General features: G+C 35.2%; 1 protein-coding gene and 1 non-coding gene across 2 annotated transcripts; one reads left to right on the top strand and one right to left on the bottom strand.

Annotated features, from left to right (window-relative positions):
• The first annotated feature begins 6,952 nt into the window (after positions 1-6,952).
• On the top strand, positions 6,953-7,525 carry LOC139426535 (uncharacterized). The gene has a single exon (XM_071185776.1). It carries the CDS (start codon positions 6,953-6,955, stop codon positions 7,523-7,525), a length of 573 nt encoding a protein of 190 aa, XP_071041877.1.
• A 3,762-nt stretch (positions 7,526-11,287) lies between these two features.
• LOC122271811 (U4 spliceosomal RNA) lies at positions 11,288-11,432 on the bottom strand. Its single transcript, XR_006226611.2, has one exon. It is a non-coding gene; the product is annotated as a U4 spliceosomal RNA (small nuclear RNA).
• Between the last annotated feature and the right edge of the window lie 5,047 nt (positions 11,433-16,479).

Genomic DNA, 16,479 nt, shown 5'->3' with positions numbered 1-16,479 from the left:
AACGATGATGATAACACTAGTCATTTTTTAAAACTTTTAGCGATGAAATTTTTTCAGCAACAGGAAGTAGTAGGACAAATTATACTTTAGATTTTTATTATTAATTTCTTAAATTCGATTCACACTGATTTTAATCACCACTATAAATAAAAAATTTAAACAATTATGTAAAACTCGGGAAACTCGCCACCGGATACCATTATCCAATAAAGTAACAAGTTTCGCAAGGCAGATACCATATAAAATACGCTTTACGCTTACATTAAAGCATTCTGAATACGATAATTCGCTGACGCAGAGTTGCCAATTGCAACACATTTGCAAAATATGTAACACAAGACTGTAGGCATTTAAAAACTGAAGCTCTCAGAATTTTTGCAATATTTTTTAAAGTCTCACCGTAAGAGAGTAGCAATAAAGTGGTGTTTCTCATGAAGATTTTAATCGTTTACATTTAGTGGTGTAGGAAATAACTTTAAATCAAATTTACAAAACAACAAATTATACATTATAACTTAAACTTAGATACTTCTAGTACATTCAAATTTTTTCAAAGTCCAGCATCCTTGCTATCATTTGATATATTATGGCATGCATGAAAATAAGAACAATATGCTAACAGAATCATGTGAGATTAACCAAAATGCATTGTAAAAGAAATCACGTGAAATAATAATAAATAAAAAAAATTCTAGTCATCGACTGCTATTTCAAAAGTTATACGTTTTTAATTTATTTTTTATTTATTTGTAATTCGCTTTTGCATATTTCGCCATATCTCAGGAACTCATTTAATCCAATCGAATTTATTTTTCATCTTTGCCCTCATTTAAAAAATTATGATGTCCAAAAATAATTTAACACAAAAAATATTTGTTAATAATTATTCATTTATTTAAATTTTGTTATTTAACAGTCTAAAAACTTATAATCGCGTGCAAATTCTTACAAATTTTTAAAGAACGTACGTTTAAATAGTAAAATAGGAAATCTGAGAGCAATCTGTCGAATAGTTTCTGAGTTATAAATTTTTAAAAATGTAGTATATTAAAATTTTGATTAAATTAAAATAAAATAATGAATATTATTAGATCTTTTTTTTGGCGTGGGATTATTTTCCGATAAGCAAATTTTATAATAATGAGCAAAATATTTTTCAATTCCCTTTAAAAATTCTCGACTTACGGCGAACTACCCTAAGAGTAACTTCTGACAATTAACTGAGAGTGATCAGTGCTCTTGCGGAAATAAGTAACACGTTGAATGCCACGCTAATTTTACATGACTTGCTCGTCTGGCCACAAGGTAAATAAGTACGAACTAAATTTGCAAATATAGAATGATTTTGCTAGTTTTCAAAACATTTAGCATGACATATCTAGAAAAATTAGTGAATTATATATGCCTACAAATTGTTTAAAAATAGTGGTGGATTAAAATCTACTAAATTGAATTTATTAAACCAAGAATCACAATAATTAAGTAAATTTTCTGCAATTCCATAAAAGAGTGTAAATTTTTGTATATGTTATACGCTGTCAGCCAGCTGTTTTTCGCGGCCTATGTAAAAGGTCAGTGTCAGCAAGCAGTGGCAGACGCAGCCTAAATGTAATTTCAGTGTCAGCCACCGGTGGTTGACGCGGCCTAAATGGAAAGTCCAGTGTCAGCCACCGATGGCTGACGCGACGCTCAACGTGTTAAGTGATCTGTTTTTGAAGATGCTTAGAAAGCTAGGAGTACAAGTATCATTACGGATATTTTTCTTCCTGTAATACCAGAGTGAATTAGTAATGTTACGGAGTATTTAGTGATAGGCTCCTTGTAAGAGTTTAAGGTAGGGCTTTGCAGCCCCCCCCCCTCGTAGGCTGGTGCTGCATAAGTAATTAGGGGGTGAGTAGCATCTTTTAAATAAGTATTCTGTTATTGATACCAAGTGGAGAGTTCTTTTTTAGTGTGAGATAGAATGCACATTTTCAGGCAATAAATTTGTTTTTGATGTTCTTAAAATGACACTTGAAAAGAAGGGCTTTATCCATAATGATACCTAGCACCATCTGAAAGAGATATCGTTGTCAATGATAACATCCATCTTGTAGCTCCTTTTTCTTGTGAATAGCACAGTCTAAGTTTTTTCGATATTGAGGGCAAGTTTCCAATTTTGGAAGTAGTCAATGATAATGAGGAGATGATAAATAATATTCCTGTTAATATCGCTGATATACTTGCTTTGAGTGGCAATGGCTGTATCGCCAGCGTAAAGTGCAGTCAGAATATGATATTCTTTTTTCTGGTGGAAAGCACCGTCTGTCCCGTTTAGGAATCGTTACCTTACCCCAGTGTTTCCCAAACTTATGACTTTTGTGTACCCCTTCTAAATTTTTCGTAACGATGTGTACCAGTAATAAAAAAAGGAATGTATTTTTTACTTTAAAAAAACTGCACAAAAGATGAAAATCACAACTGGTTGTTGACACGACCACTAATTTTTAAATGTTAACTCTTCAAAAAATAGCCAATAGAAAAATACTTAATCGTAAATTTTCCTGACTAGCTTTGTTTTTAAGTAAAATTGTTTGACATTTTCTCTTGTTGCAAGATATTTCGCATAAGAACGCATACCCCAGCTAAACTATTCCCGTACCCCTGGGGTCACGCGTACCACACTTTGGGAAACACTGCTTTACCCTATAATTAAACTAAAATAATTTTTAAAAAATACTGTTAATTAAATTTACATGTGAAGTAAGTCAATAGCCAAAGAATAAATATTTAGAAACACAACGTAATTCTACAGTTTGAGATAATAGTTGGGACAAATGCACAATACTGGTCATCTGGAAATAATAAACCGACAATTAACTGGCACCAGGCATGCTGGTCAAAAAAAATACATCATCTCTACTGTTGTGATGTCAGTCGACGTCATCTTCTGTCATCACTACGAGTCAACGACGACAGCCCGTAGTTTCTGAACAGCGGCGCTGCCTTACCTTTCCAGAGAGTATATAAACACGTTATTAATAGATGTTCATCGGCAAATCTTTGATACTTGCTGCTAGCATGTAGTTATGTTTTATTGTTAATTAAATATGTATTTTAAGTTATAATGTTTCTTACTTGGAATACAACACCAAGGATACGTACAATTCAACACGTGGCGACGAGAATGTGATTTATTCCACTGATCTTACTCCACTGAAAATGGAATCTTACTGCACGGCATGAAAAAGTTCAACTTTAATTGGATTTCTGTGAAGATGCAATTTCTTGAAGACTGCTGTCCATGAGTTGTTGATGTGATCCAATACCGGTATTATTTTATGCTTCCAGTAGGTGTTTTAAATGTTTAAATACGCTTTTTCTATTTGCGATATTTTCGTCTGGCTTCAGTTAAATTTTGCACTAAGATGGCGACGGTAGGCTCTATTCAGGAATTTGACACTTCAAATCCAAATTCATTCGAGTTATATGCGGATCAAATTACTTACTTTTTGGAGGCTAGTTCTATTGTAGATGATAATAAAAGGCGTGTGACTCTTTTAGCTGTTTATGGAATTAAAACTGTCTATAATTCGAACTTTAGTTTCGCCAAAGGAAGTTACAGAATTTAAATTTCAAGATTTAATTAGACTTCTAAACGAACATTTTTGTCCTTAATCTTCAGAAATAATTCGACGTTTCAAGTTTCATAAAAGATTTCAATCAAAGTTAGAATCTGTGAATGCTTACATTGCAGATTCAGAAAGCTTGCCGAAGATTGTGGGAAACTTTGTCAGAACGATTACGAGATCAATTAGTCTGCGGTATTCGTGATGAAGAGGTTCAAAGAAGATTGTTGGCTGAATCCAAATTAACACTTGAAAATGCAATTTTTATTGCCGTAGCATCTGAGGTTGCCACTCTCAATCAAAGCATATTCATAAGCAAAATTCTTCTTATTCTGCGAATTCGGATGAGATTGATTTAATACGTGGTGGGAACAAAGGAAATAATTCGCGATTTAGTAAACAAAATTCTAATGCTTCAGGTAGTAGCAAATCGCAAATTCAAAATTCTAAAGTGAAGTGTGTTTCGGTTGCGGTGGTAAACATGAACGTTTAACGTGTAAATCAAAAATTCAATATGCCATTCGTGTGGTCTTAAAGGTCACATTGTAAAAGTTCGTCGGGGAAAAAATAAGTTTGAAAAACTGTGTGCAAATGAAATTGAAGTTCAACCCGAATATTTGAATCTTTTAAGTTCTCAATCTCCGTTTAAGAAAAACGTTATCGTTGAGGTTGATAAGGAAAAATTAGAAATAGAAATTGATTCATGTTCCTATTATTCGATTATTTCTTTGCAAACGTTGAATAAAGTTTTCCGCTCTAAGATACCCGTGATCGAAAAACTTTAATTAAACTGCGCGACTTTTCTAAAAATGGGATTTCACTAGCTGGCGTATATAAAGTTGAAGTAGTGCGTAACCTTTTCAAATCTAAGTTAGAATTGTTAATTTCAAATAATCACTGTACGAATATTTTGGGGTACTCTTGGTTTGAGCCTTTAGGTATTTCAATAACAGGAGTAAACGAAATTAGAACGGGAATTATCGAAAAAGTTCTTAAAAATTACGATGATATTTTTGATTACAAATTGGGTTCGTATACGGGTAATCCAGGATAGCTTCCTCTAAATTTGAGTATGGCGCCTGTTAGATGTAAAGCAAGAAACGTGCCTTTAGCAATGAGGCCCAATATTGAAGCTTCCCCAGCACAACTCCAAAGTGAAGGAGTTATTGAAGAAATTTCAAATACAAAATGGTCAACACCGGTTGTTCCAGTGATTAAACAGTCAGGTGAAGTACGTTTGTGCGGAGATTATAAAATCACGTTAAACAACGCAATGAGCGCACATCCTTATCCAATTCCCGCTGTAAATCATCTTCTGTCGAATCTTAAGGGAGGAGGTTATTATGCTAAGATAGATTTGGCTCAGGTATATTTACATACCTGCCAACTTTTACGCATTTGGCGAAAAATTTTATTTCTATATTTAAAGTGATAGTAAAATGTATGGTTTCTATATATTCCTTGCATTTATAAACTTAATTTATAATCTTTTTGATCCACCACTATTTTTTAAAAAATTAATCATAAAAAGAATAAGTAATACTGGTTTGGCAGTCCGCACAAGTTCGTTCAAAATACAGCGAATGTTTCGGCCTGAAATTGTAAATTAAATTCCATATTACTACCACTGGGGAAAATCATCCTACAAAGAAATAAAAGTTGGCAGGTATGTATTTACAATTACCGGTTGATGATGCTTCCGCTGAAGCTCAGACAATCATCACGCATAAAGGTGCGTATAAGGTAAAAAGGCTTCAATTCGGAATTAACGTAGCCCCAGGAATATTTCAAAATTTAATCGAAGATTTGTTTCGAAATTTAGAAGGGGTTGTTCCTTATTTTGATGATGTACTTGTCAGAGGAAGCTCGGAAGAAGAGTTAGTCGCTCACTTGGAACAAGTACTAGATCGTTTGAGAAAAGCGGGACTTAAGGCAAATGGAAACAAATGCCTATTTGGGGTACCGCAAGTAGATTTTTTGGGCTACCGTATCGATGCGAAGGGCCTCCACCCCTCCCAAGTAAAGTAGAAGCGATTTATGCTTTTCCGGTACCTAAAAATAAGGTCCAGTTAAAGGCGTTTCTGGGTTTAATAAACTTTTATAATAGTTTTCTAAAGCGCAAAGCTACTAAAGCTGAAGTTTTACACAGGCTTCTAGATAGGGATTCCGTGTGGAAATGGTCTGAAGTCCAGGATGAAGCTTTTAGATATTTAAAAGAATTGTTAAGCTCCAAAGCGGTTTTGGTTCCGTTCGATGAACAATTACCGATAGTTTGCGATGCATCTCCGTTTGGCGTAGGAGCTGTCTTAAGTCATGTTCTTGTCCATGGTTGTGAAGCACCAATAGCTTTCGAATCACGTACGCTCACGTCGACAGAAAGAAACTATGCGCAAATCGAGAAAGATGCGTTGGCAATTGTTTTATGTATAAAAAAATTTCATCATTTTGTTTATGGACATAAGTTCACTATCATAACTGATCATCAGCCTCTGCTAGAAATTTCTTCAAAAAATGAGCCTACTAAAGAAATTTTGTCTCCGCGTATGCTGAGATGGTCTCTAATACTTAATGTATATGATTATACTCTAATTCATAGACCAGGAAAAAATTCAAAATGCAGATTCTTTAAGTAGACTCCCAAAAGAGACTGATAAATGTGAGGTTCCTGCTCCTTTAGAGGAGTTGTTTACCCAGGATTTACAAGATCCTCTACTTCAGGCAGCAGAGATTGCAAAATTAACATTGCGTGATCCAATTTTGTCATGAGTACTAAATTGGGTTTTGAGAGGATGGCCAAATGAAAAACCGGATAAAAAATTTCAGACTTTTTTCTCGAAACGTAACGAACTTTCTACCCATCGATATTGCTTATTATGGGGAAATAGAGTAACTATTGCAGTGTTTGGAAAATCACGTGTTCTCCAGGCTCTACATCTGGGGCATCCAGGGATGAAATCTCTCGCACGTTCATAAGTGTGGTGCCCAGGCATGGACTATGACATAGAAGTGCATGTTCAAAGATGTCAGGAATGTCAACAGACGCGTCATGCCCCTCCTAAAGCTCCAGTGCATCCTTGGGAGATTCCAGAGAAACCTTGGTCCCGTCTTCATATGGATTTTGCAGGTCCGTTCCAGGGACAAGAATTTCTCATCTTAGTAGATGCCATGTCAAAGTGGATAGAAGTACGTCATATGACTTCTCCGTCTGCTTCTGCTACAGTCGACGTCCTGCGAGAAATCATTGCTACCCATGGGATACCTGAAGTCATCGTTTCCGATAACGGAGGCAGTTTCGAGCATCGAAATACCAGACTTTCTAAGAGAGGAATCTCGTCAGAAGGGTTATGATCGCACCAAGACGTCCGTCCGGAAATGGTCAGGCTGAAAGAACAGCTGAGACCGTGAAAGATGCCCTAAGACGTATTGTGAGGGGAAATTGGAGGAAGCGTTTAGCCAAATTACTTCTTCAACAACATTGCACTCCTACCACAACAATAAGTGCTCGTCCTGCGGAACTGTTGATGAGGAGGAAGCTAAGGACCGTCTTAGATAGACTCCATCCAGATCTGACGACCGAGAGGAAGTTGAGACAGGAGCAAGATGCGTATATAAAAAATGCCGATTCTCTTCCAAGATCGTTCAGTGCCGACGATCCAGTCTTTGTGAGAAACTATGGACAGGGTCCAAAGGGGTTTTCAGCAACGGTAATTAAACCCACTGGTCCAGTTTCCTACCAAGCTGTGACAACAGTAGGCGAGATAGTTAAACGTCATGTGGATCAAATGCGGAGGCGTATTCCTGATCCGTTGACTGTTCCGTCTGATCCTAGTGTAGCATCTCCACCAGCACCGAGTTATGCAACTGAAGTACCATCTTCCATTCCTTCTAGTGCGGATTCTCAGAGTGTAGTGGTTTAACCTACAATACCAAAACAAGAGTCTTCTATTCCAGTTCCATCACAGACTTCGAGAACTTTGAGGCCCAGACATACCATCCTTAGGCCAAGCAGGTTCAAAGACTTTGTTCTATCCTAGGGCAAAGGGGTGTTGTGATGTTAGCCAGCGTCACCTTCCGTCATCACTATGAGTCAACGACGACATCCTGTAGCTTCTGAACAGCGGCGCTGCCTTACCTTTCCAGAGAGTATATAAACACGTTATTAATAGATGTTCATCGGCTAATCTTTGTTGCTTGCTACTAGCATGTAGTTGTTATGTTTTATTGTTTATTAAATATATATTTTAAGTTATAATGTTTCTTACTTGGAATACAACACGAAGGATACGCACAAACGTACTTCACCTGACGGTTTAATCACTGGAACAACCGGTGTGACCATTTTGGGTTAGAAGTTTCCTCTGACAAGTACATCATCAAAATAAGGAACAACCCCTTCTAAATTTCGAAACAAATCTTCGATAAAATTTTGAAATATTCCTGGGGCTACGTGAATTCCAAATTGAAGCCTTTTTACCTTATAAGCACCTTTATGCGTGATGATTGTCTGAGCTTCAGCGGAAGCATCATCAACCGGTAATTGTAAATATGTCTGAGCCAAATCTATCTTAGCATAATAACCTCCTCCCTTAAGATTCGACAGAAGATGATTTACAGAAGGGAATTGGATAAGGATGTGCGCTCATTGCGTTGTTTAAAGTGATTTTATAATCTCCGCGCAAACATACTTCACCTGACGGTTTAATCACTGGAACAACCGATGTTGACCATTTTGGATTTGACATTTCTTCAGTAACTCCTTCACTTTGAAGTTTTGCTAGGGCAGCTTCAATTTTGGGCCTCATTGCCAAAGGCACGCCTCTTGCTTTACATTTAACAGGCGCCATATCCGAATTTATAGGAAGCGATACTGGATTACCCATATACGAACCCAATTTATTATCAAAAATATCATCGCATTTTTAAGAATTTTTTCGATAATTCTCGTTCTAATTTCGTTTACTCCTGTTATTGAAATACCTAAAGGTTCAAACCAAGAATACCCTAAAATATTCGTACAGTGATTATTTGAAATTAACAATTCTAACTTAGATTTGAAAAGGTTATGCACAACTTCAACTTTACTAACGCCAGCTAGCGAAATCCCATTTTTAGAAAAGTCGCGCAGTTTAATTAAAGTTTTTTCGATCACGGGGTTCTTAGAACGGAAAACTTTATTCAATGATTGCAAAGAAATAATCGAATAATAGGAGCCCGAATCAGTTTCCATCTCTAATTTTTCCTTATCAACCTCAATAATAACGCTTTTCTTAAACAGAGATTGAAAACCTAGAACATTCAAATATTCGGGTTGAACTTCAATTTCATTTGCATACTGTTTTTCAAATTTTTTTTTCCGACAAACTTTTACAATGTGACCCTTAAGATCACACGAATGGCATATTGCATTTCTGAATTTACAGGTTGAACGTTCATGTTTAAGACCGCAACCGAAACTCACTTTCTAACTACCAAGATCCACAATACGCAGCAATAAAGAATTTTGCTTTAGTATAAAAATTAAATAGTAGTATTTTTCTAATTAATAATAAAAATATTTAGATTAAATCTATAAAATAGTTTCAAAATTACGCGTGACACTATCAACGAAATGTTCATATCGACAAAATAACCCTGTCGATTAAATGACCCTGTCGAAGCAATAACATTGCCAACGATATGACACTGTCGGTGAAATGACCCTGTTGACGAAATGGCCTGTCGGTGAAAATACCTGTCGATGAGATGAACCAGACCCATATAATAGGCTTTCTCTAATACCCTATCTAATCTAATATAATCTTCTGTAAGTGTCTTCTCTGTAATTGCTAGCTAAAATTTTTCGAAAAGCACCATAAATATGAAGTTCATTGGTTTTACCCTACCACTAGGAAAACACCTATTTGAAAAGTGTAAAACTAGGCAGGTACGCATACGGTTTAAGAAACTGCGGAAACTAATAATTGGTGCACGGGAGTACCTGGCCAAAAAGGCCACCTCCGTAAATTATATGATTACAAACTGAATCAAAGGCCATTGATATTAAAATTATTTGGGTTAGTAAATAAACTTAATGTTAGTAGTTAAATAATATTGTGGAAAAGAAGATAGAACAGGGATAACACAGACAGGTAATAACATAAACAATGAAAAAAAAATTTTAATTATTTATTATAAATCATTATTTATTTTTTATTTAAAATTATTGACAAATAAGCAGTTAGTGATTAGCATTGTTAGTAGTTGAATTTGTAAATTGAATCAAAATGAGCCGCAGTAATTCCGCGAAGGATTGGGCCAACCCAAGAAGGTGGAAAAGGGTAATGATGATAGAGGAGATGAGGAGCCAGTCAGGGGGATAGAAAAATCAGCAATACGACTCAAACGATGTCTTGGAGATTATTATAGTAATGGAGAATTGCCTTAGGCCGTCTCCTGCACTTAGAGTCATCTGGGTCGTAGTTGGAGGAAGGAAGACCAAATAAGTGGGTTGAAGTGTCCAGTGCTCTTAAGAAAATACTTAAGAGAACTATTTTTGTATAAGTCAAGAAGGCTAGGCGTACAGGTGTCATTACGGATATTTTTATTCCTGAAATACCAGGGTGAATTTGTGATATTGCGGAGGGTTTTGTTATAAGCACTCTGTAAGAGTTTAAGATTTGTCTTTGCTGCCCCCCCCCGAAGGCGGGTGCTGCATATGTTAATAGGGGGGTGAGCAGCATTTTAAAAATTAGAATCCTGTTATTAGTGCTGAGGGGAGAGTTCTTTTTTAGAATAGGATAAAGTGCACATTTTGCAGCTATTAATTTACTCTTAATGTTTTTAAAATGATATTTGAATGTCAGGGTTTTATCCGTAACGACACCTAAGTACGTGGCCTTCGTTTCCCATTTGAAAGAGAAGTTGTTATCAATGATAACATCCTTCTTGTAGGTCCTTTTTCTGGTGAATAGCACTAGACGCAACTTAATTAATTAGAAAATCTAGATCTGATTGTTTTGTCTATATACGGAAATTACGCGTACTTAACAATTGACGGTCTTACTACGATGCCACTGTGTTTGCCAAAGTTATTAAAAAATTTTCCTTTTTGAAGGAAGGCAATAGAAATCTACTATTCTTTCCAAATGATCATTGGAAAGCTTTAAGGAAAATTAAATTTCTTTACCTAATGAATAATATTACCTAGGAAGATTATCCTAATTCCGAGAAGGGCGAGAGTAACAGTAAGCGTTACTCTTATGGCTGTTTATGTATATATTATTCAGCGTAACGCCTACTTTTTACTCATAACTACATAGTGGCCTTCAACTTGTTCGCGTGCTACTTATGGCAAGCCGAATTATTTCATTCCGTAAGACAATAAAAAAACAGTAACTTCATCTCTGAAAGCAGGAAATGCAAAATTCGTGTTTTATACTTATGAAATAGACGGATACGTATTCAAATAAGACCGAGAGATCAATAAAGTATGACAACATACAATTTACGACCATTCTAAGTATTCAAATAAATCGGAAAAAGTTGGCAAATATGCTACTGGTTTTAAGTTAAAAAAATGAAACTGCAAAGCAATCGCTCGATCAAAAATATAATTATCCATAAGTGAATATAATATATATACACCGTATAATAGAGTAGAGTGAGACTTTTACATAATATGATTACTCTTCAAATAATAAACCTCCGATGAGGTTCCCCAAAAATTTGCCTATGCCGTCGGTTTTTCACATCGACATGCGGGGTATTGGGAAAAGTTTTCAACTAGCCATAGTCACGTCTCGGTAAAACCTCAGTAAGCTATGACACTGCCTTTGCTTGCAAGACGGACAACCATCACCTCCTACACCAGAAAGTCTCCACACGGTTTTTTTTAAATAGTCTGCGCAAGTTACAATAGTACAATGACATCAAGCAACCAGACTTCAAACGTTTCAAATAAAATAAAGATATACATATTTTTAAATTTCATTGAAAATGGTTAGTTAGCAAATACTTCAAAAAAAAGCCTAATTAAATTAGAATACTCGTTTCATTAATTAGAAAAATAAATATAATACATATATTTTTCAATTTAAGGTGGTAGATACTTAATCACATAAATATATCTATTACGTATCCCAGGTAGCAAAAAGATATGATCTAAAAATTTAATTTCTAACAGAAGTAAAATAATCTAACTACCACGTTAAATTTAAATTTTCTGATCTTTTGATATATTTTTTCTTCCCTTACAATTTTATATGACTGAAAAAAATGAATATCTAATAGCATCGATGAATATGAAGAAAGCGTGTATTCGTAAATGTTAGTACAAGTAATGCAGTAATTGAATTGAAACAGTGGCTAAGTAATGGGCGACGATACTTTAACATATCTTTAGTTATATACTGATAGTTTTCGTGCGTGTAAAACCATCCTCAACTCCATAACATACAGGAAAAGGCTGAGGGGTTTGGAACTGAGACAGAAAAATAGGTAATGTCTGTCTCTCAAAACAGTCACAGTCATGATGGTTGGCGACTGCTTTAACAGAACTAGTGTATTTTAAGTAGGATTGAGCAATGGCCAAAAATAAGAACAAAACGGAAGAAGAATTTCTAATGTTAGACGTTTGGAAACTGGAAAGTGCTCTAGAATAGCAATATAATTTTCACAGTATAAAAGACTGCTAGATCTGAAGCATTGCGAAATTCTATTACGTGTTAATCTCGACTTCTTTTTATCGATGAAGGTTGAAATTGGTGATAACTATCCCGACACTTAGAATAAAAAGGACTACTAAGTTCATTTGTTTTACTCGATTACATAAAATATTGATGATATCGATTTACTTTACTGAAAACTATTGTTTGTCTACGATAGGTACTCTGCCAGACATTCGTCTGGCTGCGGCGGTGACTATGGTAACGAGGTATGATTATTTCAAGTAGGGATGCGGGATCCCTCTTTAGGACTGGTTTCGGCGAAAGAAAAGGAGACCTCTTCATCGAAGCCACCCTCCGTAAAATGCCCTCTTCTTGTTTCCATAGCACCAGACTGCCGCAGACTTAGTGGCGGTCAAAGTACCTATCTTAGACAAACAGTAATTATATCTATTATTTATTAAAAATATTTAATCGATTTATTTATACCAAATTAAAAAAATTATAACGATTAATTGAATTGATTGATAGAAAATATCGATTAGTTTTATATCGATACAATCACAGTCACTGCTATTTGTTACTGTTACTTTTGAATCACAGTAGCAGAAGTAACAGTGACAGAGAAGTAGCAGTTTTTCCCACTTAAAGTGCAGTCAGAATATAATATTCTTTTTTTCTGGTGGAAAGCACCACCTGTCCCGTTTAGGAATAGTTTACCTTACCCTATAATTAAACTAAAATAATTTTTAAAAAATACTGTTGATTAAATTTACATGTGAAGCAAGTTAATAGCTAAAGAGTAAATATTTAGAAACACAATGTAATTCTGCAGTTTGAGATAATAGTTGGGCCAAATGCACAATCCTGGGCACCTGGAAATAATAAACCGACAATTAACTGACACCAGGCATGCTGGTCAAAAATGATACATCATCTCTATCTTCGATAAGAAACCCTTATTAGAAACTGATGGTTGACATTGCATTGAAATTAATAGGAGCTGGAGCGAAATAAAAAGTAACGCCTACTTTCTACTCAAACCGAACATCTATGATCACAACGCTTATTTCATAGTATTAAAGTTAAAAGAATTTATTAATCCCATAGAAAATAGTTAAAACTATAACATTTATACTCCCAACAACGCACAAAATGGATAGTCAAATTTTTCAGTAAATCTCTTCCGCCCCCAAAAAAATTTTGCAAAATGCATGTAAACTCTAGGGTGGCCATAGTCTAAAAAATTTGAAAAATGGTGACAACTGTTTTATGAAGTTATTGAAAATTTCACAGACTTTAATTTTATGACTTAAGTTGTTAGTTGTAATGCAGGTATTTAATTTTCAATATTTTTGGACGAAAGTTGTTAGTTTTTCACATGATTAAATGAGCTAAGCAAACATTACCGAGGGTAGAGCTGGGCTCTCCCCCCCCCCCTTTAGTTAGATAAGCTCCTGAAATCATTATAGTATAAAACGAAACTGGGAAAAGAGTAACGGAAGCGAGCTAAAATGAACTGTTCAAATATTTCTTGGGATCGGTAAGTGATAAAAAGCAGAATTCTTAGCATTTTAAAATAATTATAATTTTTACGTTTTTTTTTTTTCCAGAATAAATTGTAAAATATACACTTAGCTTCTAAAAATATGAAACCTTACTTTTTCTCTGTGTTAAATTTTTATGGCCTTGCTCCGTGCAAAATTCCATATTTGTCCTCCAATCATTTTTACGTTATGAGAGTGAAAAAGGAGCAGAGCAGTAACTTTTTTTTTTTTAATGTAGAACCTTTTCTAAATTTACCTGTCTCAGCATTAAACTTTTTTTTTTCTTTTTTGAAAATGAATTAAAAAGATTCCTTTTTCCAATATATGAACTGACGCTCTTGAGCACCACCTATTCTCGTTCTCAGACTAACAACGGAGGTTCGTACGTAACGCTATGGTTCGATCAGGTTTGCGGTTCGAGAAATGAGGGGTGTGCCGTTCGATCACATCTCCAGTGCATCTGAATCGATCACATAATCTAAAAAATAAAAATCATGATGCGTAATTTTTATATCACGTAAATACGAATCACGATGCATAATTTTTAAATCGCACAGAATCCAAATCTAATCCCAATGTCTAATTTTTAAAGCACGTATAAATACAAAATCGATGTTTGATATTACAACCGCAAAAACGAATCACAATATTGGATTTTAAGCTCGCGTGAATACGAATAGCTAATTAAAAGCGTGTAAATACAAATCGTGATATTGGATTTTTACATCTCGTAAATAAGAATTGCAATGTGCGATATTTAAATCGCTTGCATAAAAATCGCATTAGTCAATTTTTAAATCAGGTAAATACAAAAATCGATGTTTGATAATAAAATAGCAATTTTAAAAATGCATAAATACAGAACGCGATAATGGATTTTTAAATCTCGTAAATAAGAATCGTAATATTGGTGGTTGGAGCTGTAACTGCGTCTGAGTTCTACTTGAGGATATTTGGGGTATTGTTTGTAGTTTGAAGGGTGGGGACCACAACAATTGGCACACTTGGCCGGAGTGTCCTTGGTTTTCTGACAGGTATATGTAAAGTGCCCTTCACCACACTTTAAGCATTTAGGAGCATGTCTACATGAGTGTTGGACGTGGTTAAAGTTCTGGCATCTATGGCACTGCGTGACACCGCTACGCCCTTTGTAGTTGTCTACTGTAACTATTAAGTTCATGAGTCTCGTGAGTTCGTAGATCTCTTTGTTGTGATCATTTTTCGGCAGTGTCACTATAAACAAGGGCAAGTTGATTTTACCCTTCTCTGTGAATTTTGTCATCTGTTTAATTTTAGTTGGGACGAATCCCACTTTGATAAGTTCGTTTTCTACTTCTTCAGAAGTGTACTCGGCAGGTATGCTTTTGAGCACAACTTTGAGTGGTTTGTCCTTTTGAAGCAGAAAAGTATGGTACTCAACCTTGTTGTCATCTAGGATTTTTGTAATCTTTCTGTGCTCGTCATCATCTGCTACTTTTAGGTTTATTTGGTCACCAAATACTTTGCCTGTATAATCTGAGCAGTTGTTATTTTGGAGCAATTCCTTGATTTGTTTCCAGTTGAAATTAGAGTCTTTGATAAGGATTGGTGGTATGCGTTGCTTTTTAAACTTGGGAGTTTGAAAGAAGTCATTTTCATCTTCTCTTTGGTTTTTGTCGTCTGATTCAAATCGAGGTTTTTTGTTTTTGTTGAATTCTTCTTCGCCGCTTTCTGCTGATGGAAGCGTATCAATAACTTTTTCAAGTTCCATAACGTTTTCTTCATCGGTTTCCAATGAATCTCTTAGTTTACATGATTTAAAATTACATGGGTGAAAGCCTTATATAGCAAGACGGAAAAGAGAAAAACCTGGTACGTAAAACATTTTATTCCAGCATTTTTTTCGAAAAAAATGAAATATCTGTAACTATCAAGATTTCTTTTATAATTCCGGCATATATATAAAACTGCTTCTTTTCCAAGATAAAGGACCCAAGGTCGATCCTGGAAGCGATTAGTACGGAAGCGGTCATGTTGTTCTTGATGCTCTGATGTGATGTGGAAAAACAATTTATGCTTTTAGGAGGTCGTAGAACTTTCGGATTTTCATTGGTGTCTTTTGAGTGAGTAATACCTATTTCATACTCTTGCAATCATGTATGTTTTCTAATTCTGAATTGACTTAAGAGTATAAGTAGATGCAAGTTAAATTAAACGATTCTGCCAGATATAGTAGCTTTCAATTTACGTTAACATCACTGCTGAAATTAATATTTGCAATCACGCAACAATGGCTACGTATCACCACCACGGACGTGGCGGAAAGCGGCTGACCAAAAGACCTGCACGTGGCTCAACGTCGGATGAGGAATGCTCGGATTTTGAAACCAAAATGGCTAAAGAGTTAGCAGACATGGAAAGAAGAATTAAAGAAGATGAAAGGAAAAATAAAGAACTACTTGAGAAACTAAATCATTTGGAGCAGTCTCTCATGCCTGTGCCAAATAGGCCCGAAATACCGACAACACCAATTGATGTCATTGATATGAAAACTTATGAAGGAGGCCAACTTTTGAAACAGACGGGGAATGAGTCAACCACAGATTCAGAAAGCTCAACCAAAAATATTGCAGAACCCCCTTTAAAGAAGAAGAAAAAGAAAAATAATGTCAAAAAAGCTGAAGCAAATCTAATCATGACCAC

The sequence above is a fragment of the Parasteatoda tepidariorum genome, chromosome 9 (assembly GCF_043381705.1).
Source record: "Parasteatoda tepidariorum isolate YZ-2023 chromosome 9, CAS_Ptep_4.0, whole genome shotgun sequence".
NCBI classification, from domain to species: Eukaryota; Metazoa; Arthropoda; class Arachnida; order Araneae; family Theridiidae; genus Parasteatoda; species Parasteatoda tepidariorum.
The sequence above is the reverse complement of the archived record's forward strand: the minus strand, read 5'-3'. Positions and strand labels throughout refer to the sequence as shown.

Bases quoted from the DNA above. Each gene is read 5' to 3' on its own strand.
- LOC139426535 (XM_071185776.1), top strand. From the start codon at position 6,953: ATGATCGCACCAAGACGTCCGTCCGGAAATGGTCAGGCTGAAAGAACA.